This window comes from Penicillium longicatenatum (genome assembly GCF_028827895.1).
Source record: "Penicillium longicatenatum strain IBT 33135 chromosome Unknown contig_2_segment0_segment0, whole genome shotgun sequence".
NCBI lineage: Eukaryota > Fungi > Ascomycota > Eurotiomycetes > Eurotiales > Aspergillaceae > Penicillium > Penicillium longicatenatum.
In genome coordinates, this window is record NW_026643120.1 from 125,200 (window position 1) to 142,620 (window position 17,421).

At 49.3% G+C, this 17,421-nt stretch overlaps 6 protein-coding genes across 6 annotated transcripts; 5 read left to right on the forward strand and 1 right to left on the reverse strand.

Annotated features, from left to right (window-relative positions):
• Positions 1-90: 90 nt before the first annotated feature.
• On the forward strand, positions 91-2,583 carry N7484_002567 (putative ATP-dependent RNA helicase DBP6; the record flags this gene model as incomplete). The annotated part of the gene is made up of 1 exon (XM_057112987.1): positions 91-2,583. One exon carries the CDS (start codon positions 91-93, stop codon positions 2,581-2,583), a length of 2,493 nt encoding a protein of 830 aa, XP_056973127.1.
• Positions 2,584-2,952: 369 nt separating this feature from the next.
• N7484_002568 (oxidoreductase) lies at positions 2,953-3,436 on the forward strand (the record flags this gene model as incomplete). The annotated part of the gene is made up of 2 exons (XM_057112988.1): positions 2,953-2,961; positions 3,137-3,436. The coding sequence occupies 2 exons, from the start codon at positions 2,953-2,955 to the stop codon at positions 3,434-3,436; spliced, it is 309 nt and encodes a 102-aa protein (XP_056973128.1).
• Positions 3,437-4,021: 585 nt separating this feature from the next.
• Positions 4,022-6,821, forward strand: N7484_002569 (uncharacterized protein; the record flags this gene model as incomplete). The annotated part of the gene is made up of 7 exons (XM_057112989.1): positions 4,022-4,256; positions 4,326-5,310; positions 5,366-5,645; positions 5,696-5,745; positions 5,812-5,879; positions 5,957-6,100; positions 6,157-6,821. 7 exons carry the CDS (start codon positions 4,022-4,024, stop codon positions 6,819-6,821), a joined length of 2,427 nt encoding a protein of 808 aa, XP_056973129.1.
• Positions 6,822-7,949: 1,128 nt separating this feature from the next.
• On the forward strand, positions 7,950-10,328 carry xlnD (beta-xylosidase XylA; the record flags this gene model as incomplete). The annotated part of the gene is made up of 1 exon (XM_057112990.1): positions 7,950-10,328. The coding sequence occupies one exon, from the start codon at positions 7,950-7,952 to the stop codon at positions 10,326-10,328; it is 2,379 nt and encodes a 792-aa protein (XP_056973130.1).
• Positions 10,329-10,545: 217 nt separating this feature from the next.
• On the reverse strand, positions 10,546-12,075 carry N7484_002571 (glycoside hydrolase family 76 protein; the record flags this gene model as incomplete). Its single annotated transcript, XM_057112991.1, has 3 exons — positions 10,546-11,154; positions 11,208-11,911; positions 11,967-12,075. 3 exons carry the CDS (start codon positions 12,073-12,075, stop codon positions 10,546-10,548), a joined length of 1,422 nt encoding a protein of 473 aa, XP_056973131.1.
• A 1,295-nt stretch (positions 12,076-13,370) lies between these two features.
• Positions 13,371-17,107, forward strand: N7484_002572 (putative C6 transcription factor; the record flags this gene model as incomplete). Its single annotated transcript, XM_057112992.1, has 7 exons — positions 13,371-13,535; positions 13,601-14,142; positions 14,201-14,240; positions 14,303-15,323; positions 15,378-15,819; positions 15,867-15,956; positions 16,093-17,107. The coding sequence occupies 7 exons, from the start codon at positions 13,371-13,373 to the stop codon at positions 17,105-17,107; spliced, it is 3,315 nt and encodes a 1,104-aa protein (XP_056973132.1).
• Positions 17,108-17,421: the final 314 nt, after the last annotated feature.

Here is a 17,421-nt window from a genome sequence, read left to right on the forward strand (position 1 = left end):
GGTTAGCGTTCTGCCGGCACAAAAAAACATCAACGAAATTGGAATTTGCTCCGCACCAAAGCTCTTGAGGAATGCAAGCGCTTGGAAAGAATGACCGGATCCAAAGCGCCCGAGTCGTCCACCAAGATGGTCACAACGCCCAAGTTGACCAAGACTCCCAAACGGAAGCGCGACTTGGATCTCACACGAACGCAAACCCCAACCCCAACCAAGAAGCACAAGAAGCGTGACAGTCTTTCCGCTCCATCAACCGCAGAAGATGGCAACAGCAACAAGAAACGAAAGCGAGTCAAGGATGCGCTTCAGGGCGAAGATACTCCGAAATCGACCCCGAAAGAAAGTATTGTCTCGCCAGTCAGCAGCAAAAAGATTATTACAGACCCGCACCACCTTAGCACTAAAGAAGGAAAGAAGTCGAAAGAGAGCAAGCGAAATAACTCTGAAAAGCGCAATACAACACTTGATGAGACTTCGCCTGTGAATGCAAAGCCTGCAGACTCCTCGGATGATGAGGACGAGACAAAGGCTTCGAAAGCCAAACACGCAGGGATTTATTCCAAGATTGAACGGACCAAGGCAGTCTCCAGCAAATTGACTAAGAAACAAAAGCCCGATGAGGTTGAAGTGACCGAGGATACCATCAAACCGGTTATTGCACAAGGCTTGGAACCGTTGCCCCAGCCCGAAAATCCGCCAGAGCTAGAAGTGGCTCCGACCTACTCTTCTCTGCCCGCATGGCTAGCGGAACCCGTACGGACATCAGCAAAAGAGCGATCCAAGTTCGCTGAACTCGGCATCAAACCTGACTTATTGCGCATTCTCAACCAGCACGGTTACGAGGAGGCATTCGCTGTCCAGTCTGCGGTGATTCCTCTTCTTCTGGATGGAAGCAAGAACCATCCCGGTGACCTCTGTGTTTCGGCGGCCACTGGATCTGGAAAAACGCTGTCCTACGTACTTCCACTTGTCACTTCCTTGACACCCAGGCCCGCATCAAGACTAAGAGGACTCATTGTGGTTCCTACGAGAGAATTGGTGAAACAGGCTCGTGAGGCCTGTGAGCTTTGCGCCTCTGGATCACGCCTTCACATTGGAAGTGCAGTGGGAAATGTGGCCATCAAAGAGGAACAAAAGCTTCTTATGAGAGTAGACCAGGTGCACAATCCCGCCACTGTTGCGCAACGCCAAAAAACCGGCCTGCAAGGAAATGACTGGATGGACTTCAACCTCGAGGATTGTGTGACAGAGGCAGTCGACTCCACCGGATTTCTTCCAGGCTATATCCAGCGACCAGAGCCCAATGTCGATATTCTTATCTGTACCCCTGGTCGTTTGGTGGATCATATTCGCTACACCAAAGGCTTTACCCTCAAGCATCTAGAGTGGTTGGTGATTGATGAGGCCGATCGATTGCTGAACGAGAGCTTCCAGGAATGGGTGGATGTGGTCATGGGGTCGCTGGATGCACGCCAGGCGCCCGAAGCCTTTGGGCCCGGTGGCAAGCTCTTGTCTGATCTTGGGCTTCCAATTGAAACCAAGCCCCCTCGGAAGGTTGTATTGAGTGCTACCATGACCCGCGATATCTCGAAGCTCAACTCTTTGCGCTTGGCTAATCCGAAAATGGTGATCATCGGCGCTGAGAAAGCTATCGACCTCGATGCTTCATCTACCGCCAATGCCGATGCTCATTTCACTTTGCCGCCGACCTTGCATGAGCGCATGGTCGCCGTTAGCGACGAATCCCAGAAGCCGTTGTATCTCCTGCGGCTGCTCCTTTCGTATATCAAAATTGGCGTCGATGAGTCTGTATTCGATGCTGTCGACGACAGCTCTAGCTCAGATGACACAAGCTCTAACGATACGAGCTCTGATGAGTCTTCCGATGATGACACCTCATCTTCTGGCTCAGACTCCGACTCAGATTCTGATACAGACTCAGACTCGGATTCTGATTCCGACATTGATTCCGAATCAAGCTCTGATTCATCAAATGACTCCGATGATTCAGTCTCTGATTCAGTAGATCTTGTGCCCGAAGGCAAAATATCCCCTACTACCGTTTTGATCTTTACCAAGTCTTCCGAGTCTGCATCGCGACTTTCTCGACTTATCTCCCTCTTCCACCCCTCGCTTGCCAGCCGCATGGGAACAATTATCAAGTCGAGCAACTCTGCCGCATCTCGCAAGACCTTGACAGCTTTCCGACAAGGTCGTATTTCCATCATTGTGGCCACAGATCGAGCCTCACGTGGACTGGATCTGCCTTCATTGACACATGTCGTGAACTACGATGTTCCTAGCAGTGTTACCACCTATGTGCATCGTGTGGGACGAACTGCTCGTGCTGGCCGAGAGGGTTCTGCATGGACTTTGGTCGCTCACCGGGAGGGACGATGGTTTGCCAACGAAATCTCTGCCAGCACCGACGGCCGCATCACGCGTAAAGCTGCAATTGAACGAGTCCAGGTCAAACCGGAGACGCTGGAGTCACTCCAGTCCAAATTTACAGCAGCACTGGATGCGCTGGAGAAGGAGGTCAAGGTGGGCAAGGCGTCCAAGTCCCAACCAGCAACCAGGGCTTAGGTCTATTTATCATGAGTTTCTTTATATGGTTTCCATCTATATGCATAGCGTCTGTATCTTAATGTAAAATACAACGAATTGAGCCAGGCTTAAACAGCAGCTGTATTACTCCTTCCGCCATGAAACCATTGGATGCTTACCAATATTGCTACGGCTTTAAAGCTCCTCTGCTCTTGCAAACTTATTACACGATCAAAGGTTTCGCCGAAATTCTGTTGGTCTAAGCTTGATCACTTGAACTTGGACCAAATCCTTCCCAGATCTCTTTCTGTATTCACACAACACTTATTGTTCACGTCTCTCAAAAATCACAAATCTCCAGGCGTTATCATCACGGCTACTTAGGCTGCTTGTATTGGCTCTGTTAACATGGGCCATGTACGTCACATACAATAATCCATCATAATGTCTTAGTCTGCTCAGTACTAACACGTCTTCAATAAGGGCATGGCCCAAAATCTGCCCTCGAAGGGTTCGCTCACTTCACCTCTACTTATCTACCACAAAACCACCAAGCGCGCTCATAACTGTATTTCTCAGAATCAAAACACAGTTGCCGTTGTATCTATCAAGGAGGCTGTTTCTAAAGACCGATATCACTCTCCCTTGCCTTAGTGACGATGCTGCTATCGTTGAAATCATCAGAGCCAGTTTGAGCGCCGGGGACATCAAAGAAAGCTCTTTATTGAACACGTCTACTGTTCACCCTGATACGACCACATACATTGCGGCTAAGATCCAAGTGTCTAGTGGCCGCTTCGTCGCTAGCCGGGTTTTCAGTGCTCCCACCATGGCCGAAGCTGGACAGGCCATTTGCTTCTTAGCAGGTCCCAAGAAAGCTATAGACGAGTGATTCTCTTACACCACTGGGGTCACCGTTCATGGAATTTAGTGACCAGTCACCTCCCAAGGCCTCTCAGCTTTAGGATTCGGGTTACACCTTTGTTATCAGCAAGGTGAAGACAATTGCTGATGGTCTGGTGCCTGATCAGTGTGGATCAGACGGCCCCAATTACCGGAAGATCAGTAAACAGATCGAAGGCTTTTTAATATTCAATGCTAGAGGCGTGCTCAATACTGCCCAGGGAAAGTCAAAAGCTTCATGTCGTCAACAAGTAAGCCTTGGCGTTAGTCCAGATCTGTTCACAAGAAGAAAGAAGTACACAACACAATTCCAATAGCTGTGAACGGAATAGTATATAGGACATCTTGCCATGTCCTGTCGCTTCATGGTTCGCATCAATAGTCACCAAATCGGGATAGCTTCGGCGAAAAGGCCGACATCTCCGCACGACGATCACTTTGTATTTATCCGATTAGATAGCCAAGGTTACAAAAGAAATCCACGCTATACATTGGTATCTGCGGGGAAATGATACCGTTACTTAGGTACTGCTACCTGGCAGTGACCGATAACATGCGCAACGGCTACTTATAGATGATCTACGCCACACAACGGTTCGGCCGCCACAAGCCTCTTGTCACCATGGTGAGAATAAATGGACTCTGCACGCTTCTTGCCGGTGCAACTCTTTGCCAAGCAGTGCTCTTCAAGCCTCAAAATGATTTCAAAGAGACCTCTGGCCGAAATGCCTCCTTTCCTGTCGATTTACCATTCAACAACCGAGCATTTGGCCTAACCCCAAGTGATGCTGATTTTGATGGTGACTCAAGTGAGTTTAGATCTCAATTATCTAGCATTAAATACGAATGGCGAAAGCCCATTGACTAAAAACACCCAGACTCATATCCGGCAGCAGAGATGCCGCCGGAGAAGTTCTCATACGGAGGATTTAACTATCGCTTCGCCAAGTACAATGCCACTGCGGGTTATGACAATGTTCTCACTCAGGGACAGGAAATAACGGTCCCACAGTCTCGATACTTCAGCTATCAAATGCTTGCTGCATCGGAATCTGGTATGGCCTCTGGCTCTGTGCTCGCCAAGTATGCAGATGGTAGCACGACCAGTGGATCGCTGCTAGTCCCAGCTTGGTGGAGCTGGCCTTATCCCGAAGGAGGAGACTTGATCTTCACTTGCTATCTGACTGAAAATAATACTAACTGGAATCGTTCCAATATATTCCAAACCACCACCTGGTTGGACTCATCCAAGGAGCTCGTCTCGCTGACCTTTCCCAATAGCTCGACTGGGTCATCCACGAGTCCTGGAGGAGCGACCATCAGCACCAAGCTTCATATTTTTGCCTTATCAATGCTACCAGTGTCCAGCGGCAACGCTGAATCTATTCAATTAGAAACTCAATATGCCCGATCAACCAAGAAGTGGATGGAAGGCACTGATAAGGTTCAGATCGTGGAGGTTCTTGTCAACAATGTCGGGTCTTCCATTGCGTTGCGTAACAACAGCATTTATGTGCGCGTCGAGTCACCCGGCCTAGAAACTGTAGCGCCAGGTGTGATCAAACGACTGGGTCCTGGTGATCAAGCCACGGTGGAAATCGGGGTGCGGAACTGCGAAGGGGTGAGAATTGGAAATTCAGGCCCTGCAACCATTGTAATCGAGGGCCAGAATGTGATGTCTACCAAATATACATTTGAGGCAACATACGGAGTTGGTCTTTACGAGGCTACCTATGAGTCTGTGTACAGTCATGAATCTCCAAATTGGTACAACAATGCTAAGTATGGAATTTTCATACACTGGGGAATTTATTCGGTCCCAGGCTGGGGAAACTCGGGATCCAAAGAAGACTATGCTGAATGGTATATTTTCAATGCAAGATTGAATATCGAGAAACATTGCTGATGTGGCGTCTAGGTACTGGTGGTGGCTTAATGAAGGCCCGAGTGGCTCAGTCGGTGTATATGACTATCAGCTAGAGAAATACGGGCCCCATGTTGTGTACGATGATTTTATCCAAAACTTCACGGTCAGCGCATGGGATCCCAAGGAGTGGGTTGATCTATTTGCGGATGCTGGTGCGAATTACTTCGTTCAAGTTAGCAAGCACCATGAGGGCTATGCTCTATTCGATCTTCCAGAGAATGTGACGAAGAGGACGTCTGTGGCAATGACCCCCCATCGGAACTTATTACAGGTACGAAGAATGATTGTTTCATCTTGCCTAGGAGATCTAACCATAAGAAGGAATTGTTTGATGCAGCCAAAAAGTACCAGCCTCAACTACATCGAGCAACGTAAGTGAATTCAGTGTAAAATATGGTCAAAGTGTTGATATTATACTGATTACCTTACTCCTATAGATACTACAGCCTTCCTGAGTGGTTCAATCCAGACTACAAGAAGTACGGGTTCGGTGATTGGCCTGGAGGTAGGTATTAGGGCTTGAACCTCTTTTTTTTTTTTTTTTTTTTTTTTTTTTGAATATCGACTGACAACAGGCGCCAGGCAATGCTACCAATCCCTTCGCGAACGAGACATTACCGTACACGGGCTGGGTCCCTGTGAATGATTACATTACCGACAAGGTTCTGCCTGAAATGAACACTCTTGCCGAGATGGGAACCGAAATTATGTGGTGTGACATTGGGGGTGAGGATCTAGCCATCTTGTAATCATTGACCATATCTCTAATGCTTGTTGAACAGGACCGAATAAAACAGCCGAGTGGGCCTCAGAATGGTTCAACAAAGCCGCAAAAGAGAACCGCCAAGTTGTCATGAATGCCCGATGTGGCCTCCCGGGGGACTTTGACACGCCAGAATACGCAACATACTCCGCTGTGCAAAGACGAAAATGGGAGAGTAACCTTGGAATGGATCCATACAGCTACGGATATAACCGTGCCACCCCATTGGCAAGCTACATGAATGCTAGCACTATTGTGACTAGTCTTGTTGACATTGTCAGCAAGAACGGTAATTTCCTGCTCGATGTTGGGCCAACAGCCAACGGAACCATTGTCGACATTGAACAGCAGCATCTTCGACAAGCCGGTAAATGGATTAAAACCCACGAAGAGGCAATTTTCAACACTACCTATTGGTTCATTACACCCGAAGAGGGTGACGTGCGATTCACTGTTTCGCAAGATGCGTTTTATATTCATACAATAACAAAGCCCAACAGCACACTCATCATATCCAGCCCGATTCCCTGGGCGGAAGGGGATCAAGTTACAGTAGTAGGGGGGAAGTTGCATGGTGCAGTAATCCCAAGTCAAAAGTTACGCAATGGTTCTGTGGTTCTTTCGGTGAGCAAGGAAGTCGCGGCAGCTGATCAATATGCTTGGGTTTTCAAGATCCCTTATTAAAGGCTTGAGTGGAACCATCCATCGGGTCGATAGAGACAAAAGCTCCAGTTTAGCACCGAATTATGTTTCTAGAGAGAATTACTACCCAGGGGTCGGTTCATATAGCTATTCCTTAGGTAAATTCTTCAACCGATCTAATGGATGAAGTGGAAGTACACAAGCCCAGGGTATTACTAGGTTTCCAAGTATGTAGTGTAAATGGAACGGAATGCGACATGGAGACATTGAGTCTTTGAATCACGATTATCCATTGAGGAGCGTGTTTAAAGCAGTGGGTAAAACCGTGTCGCTGCCGGTCAGGATGGTCAGGGTGTTACTTCAGGCAATTCGAGGCATATTCTGCGCAGTCGTACGACATCTGCCGTCATATACATAGATGTTTGATTTAGCCTAAATTAGGGATCGTTGCTCCATCCAGCATCTGCAATGCTAATGTTAATCCGCCAGGAGCTCTGACAAGAATGTGCACGAATTCTCATCTTAGATCTGTGTAAACCTATTGCTTTAATGGAATGCGAATAGGATGGATAAAATGATCAACCCCTTTTTCACTCAGGATTTGTCAAAGGACCAATTGGATGCTTTAGACACCTCTAGCCCCTAACATCATGCTCCATTTTCGCTCGGAGCAATGAAGCAAATCAGCAAATCAAGCCTTCATTGGGATACTGGAGTCTTGTCCGCGCGCTGAAAGCTGAACCTGGCAATTTGATCATAAGAGAATCTTGCTGGCCATCTAAAATGGAGATTCAGGAGGTCTCTACCGCCATGCATAACCTTCTGCACAGTTATGCTAAACCCGGTACGAGGTAGTCTGTACCTGCGTCGTGGACTGTCAGTTCGTGGAGAATGAGGGGTATCGCATGACTTCATGATTACCAAGCTGGAGTTCGTCACGGAAAGGATTCAACCATCCTGGCAACTTTCAGGCTAAATAGCAAAGCATCGTGCGAGGTTGGGATTCCCCGCGTGTCGATCGACTGCGGGAGTTGCCGTCTTGGGCGAATTGTGGAGACGTTGTGTATACCCCGTGGGATATAGCCGAAGTGCAGCCGGCCCTGGTCGGGGTATAAATAGTCGGAGACAATCAAGAAGATATGCTCGGCACCATTCAGCAAGCCGTTCACAATGACCGCTGCATCCTTAGCCGTGTTGGCGGCTTTGGTGCCGTTCGCTCTCGCGCAAGCCAATACAAGCTATGTTGACTATTCAACGGAACCTCAACCCAATCTCGATACCTGGACCCTCGCAACAATCGATCTGGGGTTCCCGGACTGCGACAATGGGCCTCTGAGCAATACCTTAGTATGCGATACATCCGCAACTGCCCATGACCGCGCCGCGGCTTTGGTTTCCATGTTTACGTTCGAAGAGCTGGTCAACAGCACCGGGAATAACATCCCTGCCATTCCTCGCCTCGGACTTCCTCCATACCAGGTCTGGAGTGAAGCTCTTCATGGATTGGATCGTGCCAATTTCACCGACGCTGGTGCCTACAATTGGGCAACCTCCTTCCCGTCGCCCATTCTTTCGATGGCTGCGCTGAACCGCACCTTGATCAACCAAATCGGAGGCATCATTTCAACCCAGGGTCGCGCATTTAATAATGTCGGTCGCTATGGTCTCGATGTTTACGCGCCCAACATCAATGCCTTCCGGCACCCTGTCTGGGGTCGTGGACAGGAGACACCCGGCGAGGACGCTTACTGTCTGTGCGGGACGTATGCATATGAATACATTACCGGAATGCAAGGAGGTGTCGACCCAGAACACCTGAAGTTGGTAGCCACCGCGAAGCATTTTGCGGGTTATGACATTGAGAATTGGCACGACCATTCCCGTTTGGGTAACGATGTGAACATTACCCAACAGGACTTGGCGGAATACTTTATGCCGCAGTTCCTGACTGCAGTTCGGGATGCCAGGGTCCACAGTGTCATGTCTTCGTACAACTCTGTGAACGGAGTACCCAGCTCTGCCAACTCATTCTTCCTCCAGACTATTCTCCGGGATACCTGGGGCTTTGTTGATGACGGGTATGTCTCGTCAGACTGTGATGCCGTTTACAATGTCTGGAATCCACATGAGTATGCACACAACATCACGGGTGCATCGGCGGACTCTATGAGAGCTGGTACCGATATTGATTGTGGTACCTCTTACCAGTATCACCTCAATGAATCATTCTTCCAAGGAGAGATTTCTCGAAGTGAGATTGAGCGTGGTGTTATCAGGCTTTACTCAAACCTCGCCCGCTTGGGATACTTCGACGGCAATAGCAGTGCCTATCGCAACCTTGACTGGTCTGATGTGTCTACAACTAATGCATGGAATATCTCGTATGAGGCAGCCGTTGAAGGCATCGTTCTCTTGAAGAATGACGGAACTCTGCCATTATCCAAGAAGGTCAAAAGCATAGCCCTGGTTGGTCCGTGGGGCAATGCCACCACCCAAATGCAAGGCAATTATTACGGTAATGCTCCTTATCTGACTAGCCCTCTCGCCGCTCTCGAGGCATCAGATCTGACCGTTCACTATGCTTTGGGTACGAACATCTCTTCGCAGTCAACTGAAGACTTCGCCGCTGCGATCGCTGCAGCCAAGAAATCTGATGCCATCGTCTTTGCTGGTGGCATTGACAACACCATTGAAGCGGAGGGCATGGACCGAGAAAACATTACATGGCCAGGAAACCAACTCGAGTTAATCAAGCAATTGAGCAACGTTGGCAAACCATTGGTGGTGTTACAGATGGGCGGAGGTCAGGTTGACAGCTCCTCTTTGAAGAAGAACAAGAACGTGAACTCGCTTATCTGGGGAGGTTACCCAGGTCAGTCTGGTGGCCAGGCTCTCTTGGACATCATCACTGGCAAGCGTGCACCCGCTGGTCGACTGACAACAACACAATATCCCGCCGAGTATGCTTTGCAGTTCTCGGCGATCGACATGAACATGCGTCCCAGCGGAGACAACCCTGGCCAAACATACATGTGGTACACAGGCAAGCCTGTCTACGAGTTTGGACATGGAATGTTCTACACGACTTTCAAGACATCCCTTGCGCGCTCTAACATGGCTACCAATGAGGCTTCATTTGATATTGTTGACCTTTTGTCTCGGTCGCATGCCGGCTACAACACAGCGGAACAGCTCCCCTTCCTCAACTTCACTACTAGCGTCACAAACACTGGCAGCGTAGTCTCTGATTATACGGCGATGGCCTTTGTTAACACCACCGCAGGACCAGAGCCTTATCCCAATAAGTGGCTGGTTGGTTTCGACCGTTTAGGATCACTTAAGCCGCACACTTCCCAGTCAATGGTCATCCCTATCTCACTTGATAATGTGGCCCGCACTGACTCGCTTGGAAACCGCATTGTCTACCCTGGAAAATACGAACTGGCGTTGAACAATGAGCGCTCGGTAGTCTTGTCCTTCACTTTGACGGGCGAGGAGACAACCATTTCCAAGTGGCCATTGGATGAGCAGCAAATACCTGCTGCGTGATGGAAGGAACGGAATTAGACATTGGTCAGAATATTGGCCATTTAATGCTCACTGCCCCTAGCTGCTCGAGCTAAAAATGCAACGTCCCTTTCTTCGGGATACCGTGTAAATGTCACTTAAGTGGTTCACGGCCAAATCAAAACAACTTGAAGTAGCTTTAAAGTACAATTTTGGGTATCGCAAACAAATAATTCTAGTGTAGGAAATCAACAGAAGCTCAAGTCACCATCATATAGACCGCGGATAATATCAGACCAACCACGATCGCAGTCACTATCGACGCCCCTGCCCTATCACCTGTAGTAATCGCAGAGTATTGTACTGCCGTAGTTTTGTCCGACTCAGTTCCAGCGGCACTATTGCCTTCACTCGTTCCGCCTGTAGTAGCCGTGACGGGGGCATTGACATTAGCAGAAAGGAGTCCCTGTAGAACCTCCAGAACCCCCATTTGCTGACCAACACCAGTTGTTCCATCGTAATTGCCACTTGACCAGCTAAAGCCACAGAAGGTGCCAGTGGTTCCACCCTGGCACTGGGCAACCGCAGCTTGCGCGGTGGCTCGCATTTTGATCATGATGGTGTTGTATGTGTACGGTGCAAGTTGTGTGACATCGGCCATCCATCGCGATAGGTAGGCCTTGAATGATAATTGATCCGTGTTACAACTACCTGTGAGCTCGCATGGAGGCTCGTACATGACATGAAGACTGGACTCGTTTGTCGAGAAAAGAAAATTGGTTTTCGAGAGCAGTGCATCCAGCCGAGTTTTCCATGTGGAGGCTGAAGATGAATTAGCTGAAGTTGCGTTGGTTGTAAGTGAAGAGGTCTGTAGAGTGAGCTGATTAGTACGCTGTAACAACTGAAACACGAGTTGCTCACATAGTTATACATCACGGAGGCACCATGAAGATAAATCCCAGCAGTATATGACCAACGAGTTCTATCATAGGAAGTGCAATTGCTGGCATCCGTCGTTCCATCAAATATTTGGTAGTCCGACGTGATCAATCCGACGGCCTTGGCCCAATTCCAGGATTTAGTGGCCCATTCAGCGTAAGTCTCATTGCCAGTATATCGAGCCAAACGTGCCGCGATGTCGAAGAAACAGCCATTTGCAATGGTGTTCTTGTAATTGTATCCAGCATTCCAGGTGTAAATTTGCCAACGCAGACCTCCATTACAGCTCGCTGTATCCCAGCGGTTAGCCTGTTCATTGAACACGGCCTGAACCATAGCCAGCCAGCCCGGGTATGAGGAACTCGGGTTTGTAAAGTTCCGTTCGGCAGCCATCATTGCGCTGAGTGCCCAAAAGCACTGGTCGTCGTTTCCCTCGGTGTAGGTCTGGTTGTTTGGCATGAAATCCCCCTTATCGCCGGCCTGGTGCTCCATTGCTTGAACGGTGATATTGTTGTAAGTAGAATCCCCGGTGAAAGCCCAGTAGTTGATCAGAGCCCCGAAGAAGGCGCCCGCTTCCCACCAATAATAGGGATCTGGAAGGTTTCCCGGTACATCGCCGGTATTATTGCCTGTGTAAAAGCTGACGAGATCATAAGCGACAGTGCTGGCAGCTGATCTAATTGAGTCTGTGCCGGTCAATTTCGGGACTCTGAAGAATACGTTTACAACTTGATCACTCACCTTCGCTATCAATATCAAGGGCTACTCCTGCACCGGCAACCAGAGGATTCAAACATGATAGCACGATGAATGGCAGGGGCCATACTGTTGAGAAAAGCCTTGGAACCATGTATGCTGTGAGTTTCTTCTAGAATTGATAATAGCCGTTGCTGGATTGCAGTGAAATACCGACTTTTGAAAGGGAGATATAGGAGGGGCGAATAATGCGACCAATAATGCATTCATGGGGAGATGATCCATAATGCCAACCAGGTGGGGATATAACAATAATAGAACTTGGATGGTCCCAAAGGCGTAAAAGACAAGAAAAAACCCCCTTGGAATTTCATAATGCATCTTGGCGCCGAGGAAACCATTGATTTTCCATTCGCGATCAGCAGCTTCGTGTCCAAAGACAGACATCCAAACGGGAGGCGTGCTGGGCAATAGACCTGGGCAGCAGAGTGCCGGGACCCTAGGCCTGTCGGAACTCTTCGTTCACAGCGAAAACTCGACTTTGGCGGCTGTGCTGGGAGATTGGATGTGAATAGCCTCGTCTTGGCTGTCCTTGGCGAGCGAACCGGAAGCACTGGGCGCCTATGTATGGCGCCAGCCCCACTAGGCCGCGTATTACCAAGGCCGATGTGTCTCAAGGGAACAACCTTGGACAATTTCAAGGGGGATTTTGCGCGTTAGAAGGAGGAGTTTCCGAGTATGATACACGTAGACTCAGCTTTGGCGGGTAGATCGATCGGTTCGTTCGATTCCCTTGAGTGGAGCTTGAACTGCATTCTTCACGGCAGTCCTCAAGCTAGCTCTTCCACTTTTTCATGAATTGACTGTGAATACACGAGCACTTCTGTCTTCAAAGAAAAGAAAAGGCAATAACCTGAAGATAGCGCGAGTGAATGGGCACCTGGGCATGTTACAGGATACAATACGTGAGCAGTGTTGGGACCAGAAGCGGGAAGACCAGGTGCAATCATAGTATGTTAGGGGACAATTATACGCGCAGATGTACCTCACTAGCGAGATATATGTCCTTAGCCGGCAGTATTCTATCTTTCCCGCGCTACCCCGGATGCTGATTAGTGAGATGTTCGACTAAATTTATGGCAATCAATTAGAGATCCCCAGCTTAAATGTCCAAGTATTTTGAGCCCTTGCACTATACAGAGCCCCGCACTAGGAAGCAAAGAACATTGACAATCATCTCTTTCAGTCCCAGACACCATAGGATCTGTCAAATCAGCAATACCGCTCAGTAACGCGGTGCCGAGTTGCTCCCGCTGAGATCCCGGTGGTGCCTGATAAATCGGGCTTGAAAACTAATATGTCATTGGCCATTGGATGTTCAATATTCCCCCGCAATTCGCCATCCGCACCAGAGTCCCTCGCATTCCCTCTCCACTTCCGACAGCGACGATGGACATTAGTCCACGAAACTTCGAGCCGCTGTCGGGCGTGCCTGATTCCGAGCGTCGCTCGTCATCCGCGCGGGCCCCGTTAGCCGGGGCCAAGCAGATCACTCGAAACCGCGCGAGCTACAGCTGCCACACTTGTCGCCGGCGAAAGGTGAAATGCGACAAGGTAACATCTTAATCCAGTGATACACCAACGTCGGTCAATTCTTGACTAATCCTCTAGCGCTTCAGGTTCACCCCATTTGCGGAAACTGCGCCAAAACCGGAGCCGAATGTCTTTACGATGCGTCGCATAGGCGCGAAGAGGGGCGCGACCGGGCCGAGCAAGGTGGACATGGAGTAAAACGAAGGAGGCAGACACCACGGACTTGGGAGGAAGACGTTGACGAGCTACAAACCATTTATGGGCAAATGAGGCAGACTGAGGCGTCTACCGGGCAAAAGTCCAACCCGCGTGCTATTGAGCACCGACTAGACAAGTTAATGTCAATGATCGACCGACTAGGCGGCCGTGCTCAGGCTCTTGAAGCGGCTGAAAAACATGCCGCAGCCCCATGCGCCGCGGTAGAATCCGCTCTTGTGGAGGAATTGCGACAGGCACATACCCGAAACGGAAGAGCGATATCTTCGCGGTCCTCGAGTCCACGTCGCGCTGCTGCAGAGTCGAGCGGTGATGAATTTCCCATTCCTTCAGGCCAGGCGACTGATCTGGTTGATCCGGTGGGCAGTCTGAACTTAGGCCACTTGAGCTTGGATGATGGCGGCAGGTCGAGGTGAGTAAAGTGAGAAAATCGTCGAAGCGGCAGCATCGGAAGTGCTAATAAAGATCAGATACGTCGGCACAACATATTGGGCTTACATCTCTCATGAAGTATTGCTCCGTCCTTTTGCCTTATCTCGTGTCATGGATGAGCTGACCTTAACCTCTGCCAGATCAATGATCTAAATCAGTTACTGCGAGACCAAAATCGATCGCATGATTTATCGCCCTCTCCGAATGTCAATGAAGACAACACTGACTCCATGGCCAACGGTTGCAGATCGCGAAAGGGGTTAGTAGACAACCTTACCCCAAGGTCTGGGTCTGGGTCTCGAGGATCCTTCCAACCATCCATCATCTTTCCATCCGGCGAGTCTCCACCCGGAAATGAAAGGCTTGTGGAGCCGGAAATGCTCAAACATGTCCCAACCAGACGGCAAAGCCAAATCCTATACAAGGGTTTCATGTCTGGTGTTCATGCAATCAGTCCAGTTGTCCACCCTCCCACTATCTTGAAGCTCTACAATGCTTTTTGGAACTGGTACGACTACAGTAGCTACTCCGGAGAAACGTGCCCATGTCCGTCATTTATTCCACTACTCTACGCCATCTGGTACGGCGGCTCTGTTACGATTTCCATTCGAACAATTAAAGCCGAGTTTAACGCATCATCTCGGTTTTCTTTGTCCTCCATATACAATGAAGAAGTGACTCACTGGTTGGCAAAGATATCGTTTCCTCGAAGCCCCTCTCTGCAAGGGCTATCAGCCTACCTCATCGTTCAAACTATCTTGTCTAAAGAGGAAGAGCCTCTCACAAGTAGTTTGTTCGTCAGTCTCGCAATGCGGGTGGCACAGACCATGGGCCTCCATCGAGATCCGGCAAAATTTGGAATTGAGCCATGCGAAGCAGAGTATAGACGCCGACTTTGGTGGCATATCATGCATATGGATGGCGTGGTGGCAATGTCGAGCGGTCTTCCTCCTCTGGTCAGTGATGAAAACTATTGGGACGTACGCGAAACCAGTGAAATAAAGGACACACTACTGGGCTCTCCAGTGGCCGAACGATACGAGCAGATGGTAGCAGCAAACCAGCAGCTTCCTGAACACCCAGACGAGCCCTCTGTCTGCGGTGGGCCATCAATGGTGAACGTGTTTTATCTGACGGCCAGAGGCAAATACACAATGGCTCGTATGTTTCCAATCACAAAGAAAAGAGGGCAACAGAAGCTAACATTCAAAACAGGCGCTGTCCGTCGAATACTGCGTATTCAATTAGGCACCAAACCAGTCACTCGAAGAGATATGGAAGAGCTGCGAACGATTCTCCTCGATCTTCAATTGAATTTGAACTCAATAATAAATCGAATTCCCGAGGATAAATCTGAAGAAACCTCAGGCGCAGCGGGCCGAGCCCTGTCCATGTCCAGATCGCCCGTCGAGGTGCAGTCGACTGAGACAGAACTTCCAGGTGAAGGCCCCAATGGGTGTACCGAGCAATATCACTCACCTGTCTTGGTTTCCTTTCATAAATGGGCCAGAATTATTCTATCTTTATATATAGATAAGGTCAGGATCATTCAACGTCAGGTTACGATTTTGACTAACAAGTGGCAGGCGTTCTGTGTTGCATATCAACCCTTTCTGAAGAATGCTCGCAGTCGAATCTGGCCTGCCGCCAGACAGAGGTGAGCATTCTAAGTTAATTCAGATGAAACCTGTCTTACATTTTTAGTGCGCTTCGTCACTGCCACGGCTTCATGGAAAAGTTTATTCAATTGGCGACAGATCCTGACTTCCAGCCATTTCACTGGAGCTGGCCAGGGTAAGCTACCCCTTCAATTACTGGCAAATTTCATAGTAGCTTACAGATCTCAAGCAACCACCAACCTATGCACGCGACAATGTATGTTCTTTCTCTTGTTTTTGACTGTCTTACCAGTAACATTGACCATTTTCAGGATCATGCTCATTGACCTATACGAGCGACCATATAGCCCCGAGGCTTCAAAGTCACGCGCTTTCATCGACCGAATTCTGGCAATTTCTGGCCCAGATGGAGGCGTTGTTGGTGGTGAAGATGGCATCTCCACTCAGCGACCACTTAAGGATGGTGGCCGCGAAGCATGGGACATGATCCGACGCCTTCGTCAAAAGGCCTGGCAAAAGGCCGGTCTAAATCCCAAGATGCTTTGGACCGAACAAGACCAGATCCAAGCAGGAATTGCTTCGCCGGCAGGAGAGGCCAACAATCTGCGTAGTTCATACCACTTAGGGGCTTCACCAGCACCCGGGTCTCCTGCGGCCTCTTCGATACGTCAAACGGCTGGATCGGGTCGTCAAATTAACGACTTTAACCGAATGTTCTACAATTTGACACGGTCTCAGGTCCTTCCTAACCCTGCCATTACCTCGGGCACAGTAAGGCCTAGTCCCTTGAGATACTCCGCCCATCCTCTGAGACGACCGTCTTATTCCCTTCCCACTCCTCAATACAACCCCAATCCAGCCGCCGTTACTATGACTTCTCCAGCTACTTTGGTGTCGCCTTCTGCTATGTCATCCTCACCTGGTGCGGCATCCTCTATGGGAACGCCCTCATCTGCCAAATCTTCCGCCGCTTCTCATTCCCAGGTGCCCCAGCCCCTTCAACCGCCTCCTGACATGCCCTTCATGGACCCCGTGTCCCCGAATCCACCTCCAATGGGAGTCCCCACACCGCCGTCTATGGTGGATCCGAATCTAAACTTCGACTGGGACCAATGGGACGCAGTCTTTGGACAGCATCTGCCCGTGGCGGATGAGCTTATGGAACTGGATCCTGTTTCTGGACTGGAATTTGCCAATTTCGGGGTCCCTCCTGCCAACGCTGGTGTTGATGTCAATGGGATGTCTACAGATGATTTTCCAGCAGCCTGGGCCGACAATCCATCGGGCAATAGCGTTTCCTCCAGTGACTGGACGGGATATTGTTAATCATGCATGATGGGTATGACATGCATAATCTGTAATATAATTGGTGAATTGGGTGGGATCGTACATGCAGGCGTTTGGGAAGTCGTGTTTTACTTAGGGAGAAATTGGTCTCTCATATACCAAGGCAATCTTTTACATTTCGACTAAGTGGAATGAGCTGCCACAAGAAACCAATAGATGAAGAGGACATAACGGGTTATTGATTCGTGAGGCGTTACTCTTGACGATCAGAAGGATCGACCAATTATGATACGAAGATGCGACGTGTAAAAGCCAAACCAGACCAATGATCCGGCCCGGTGGGAGAGGATAAA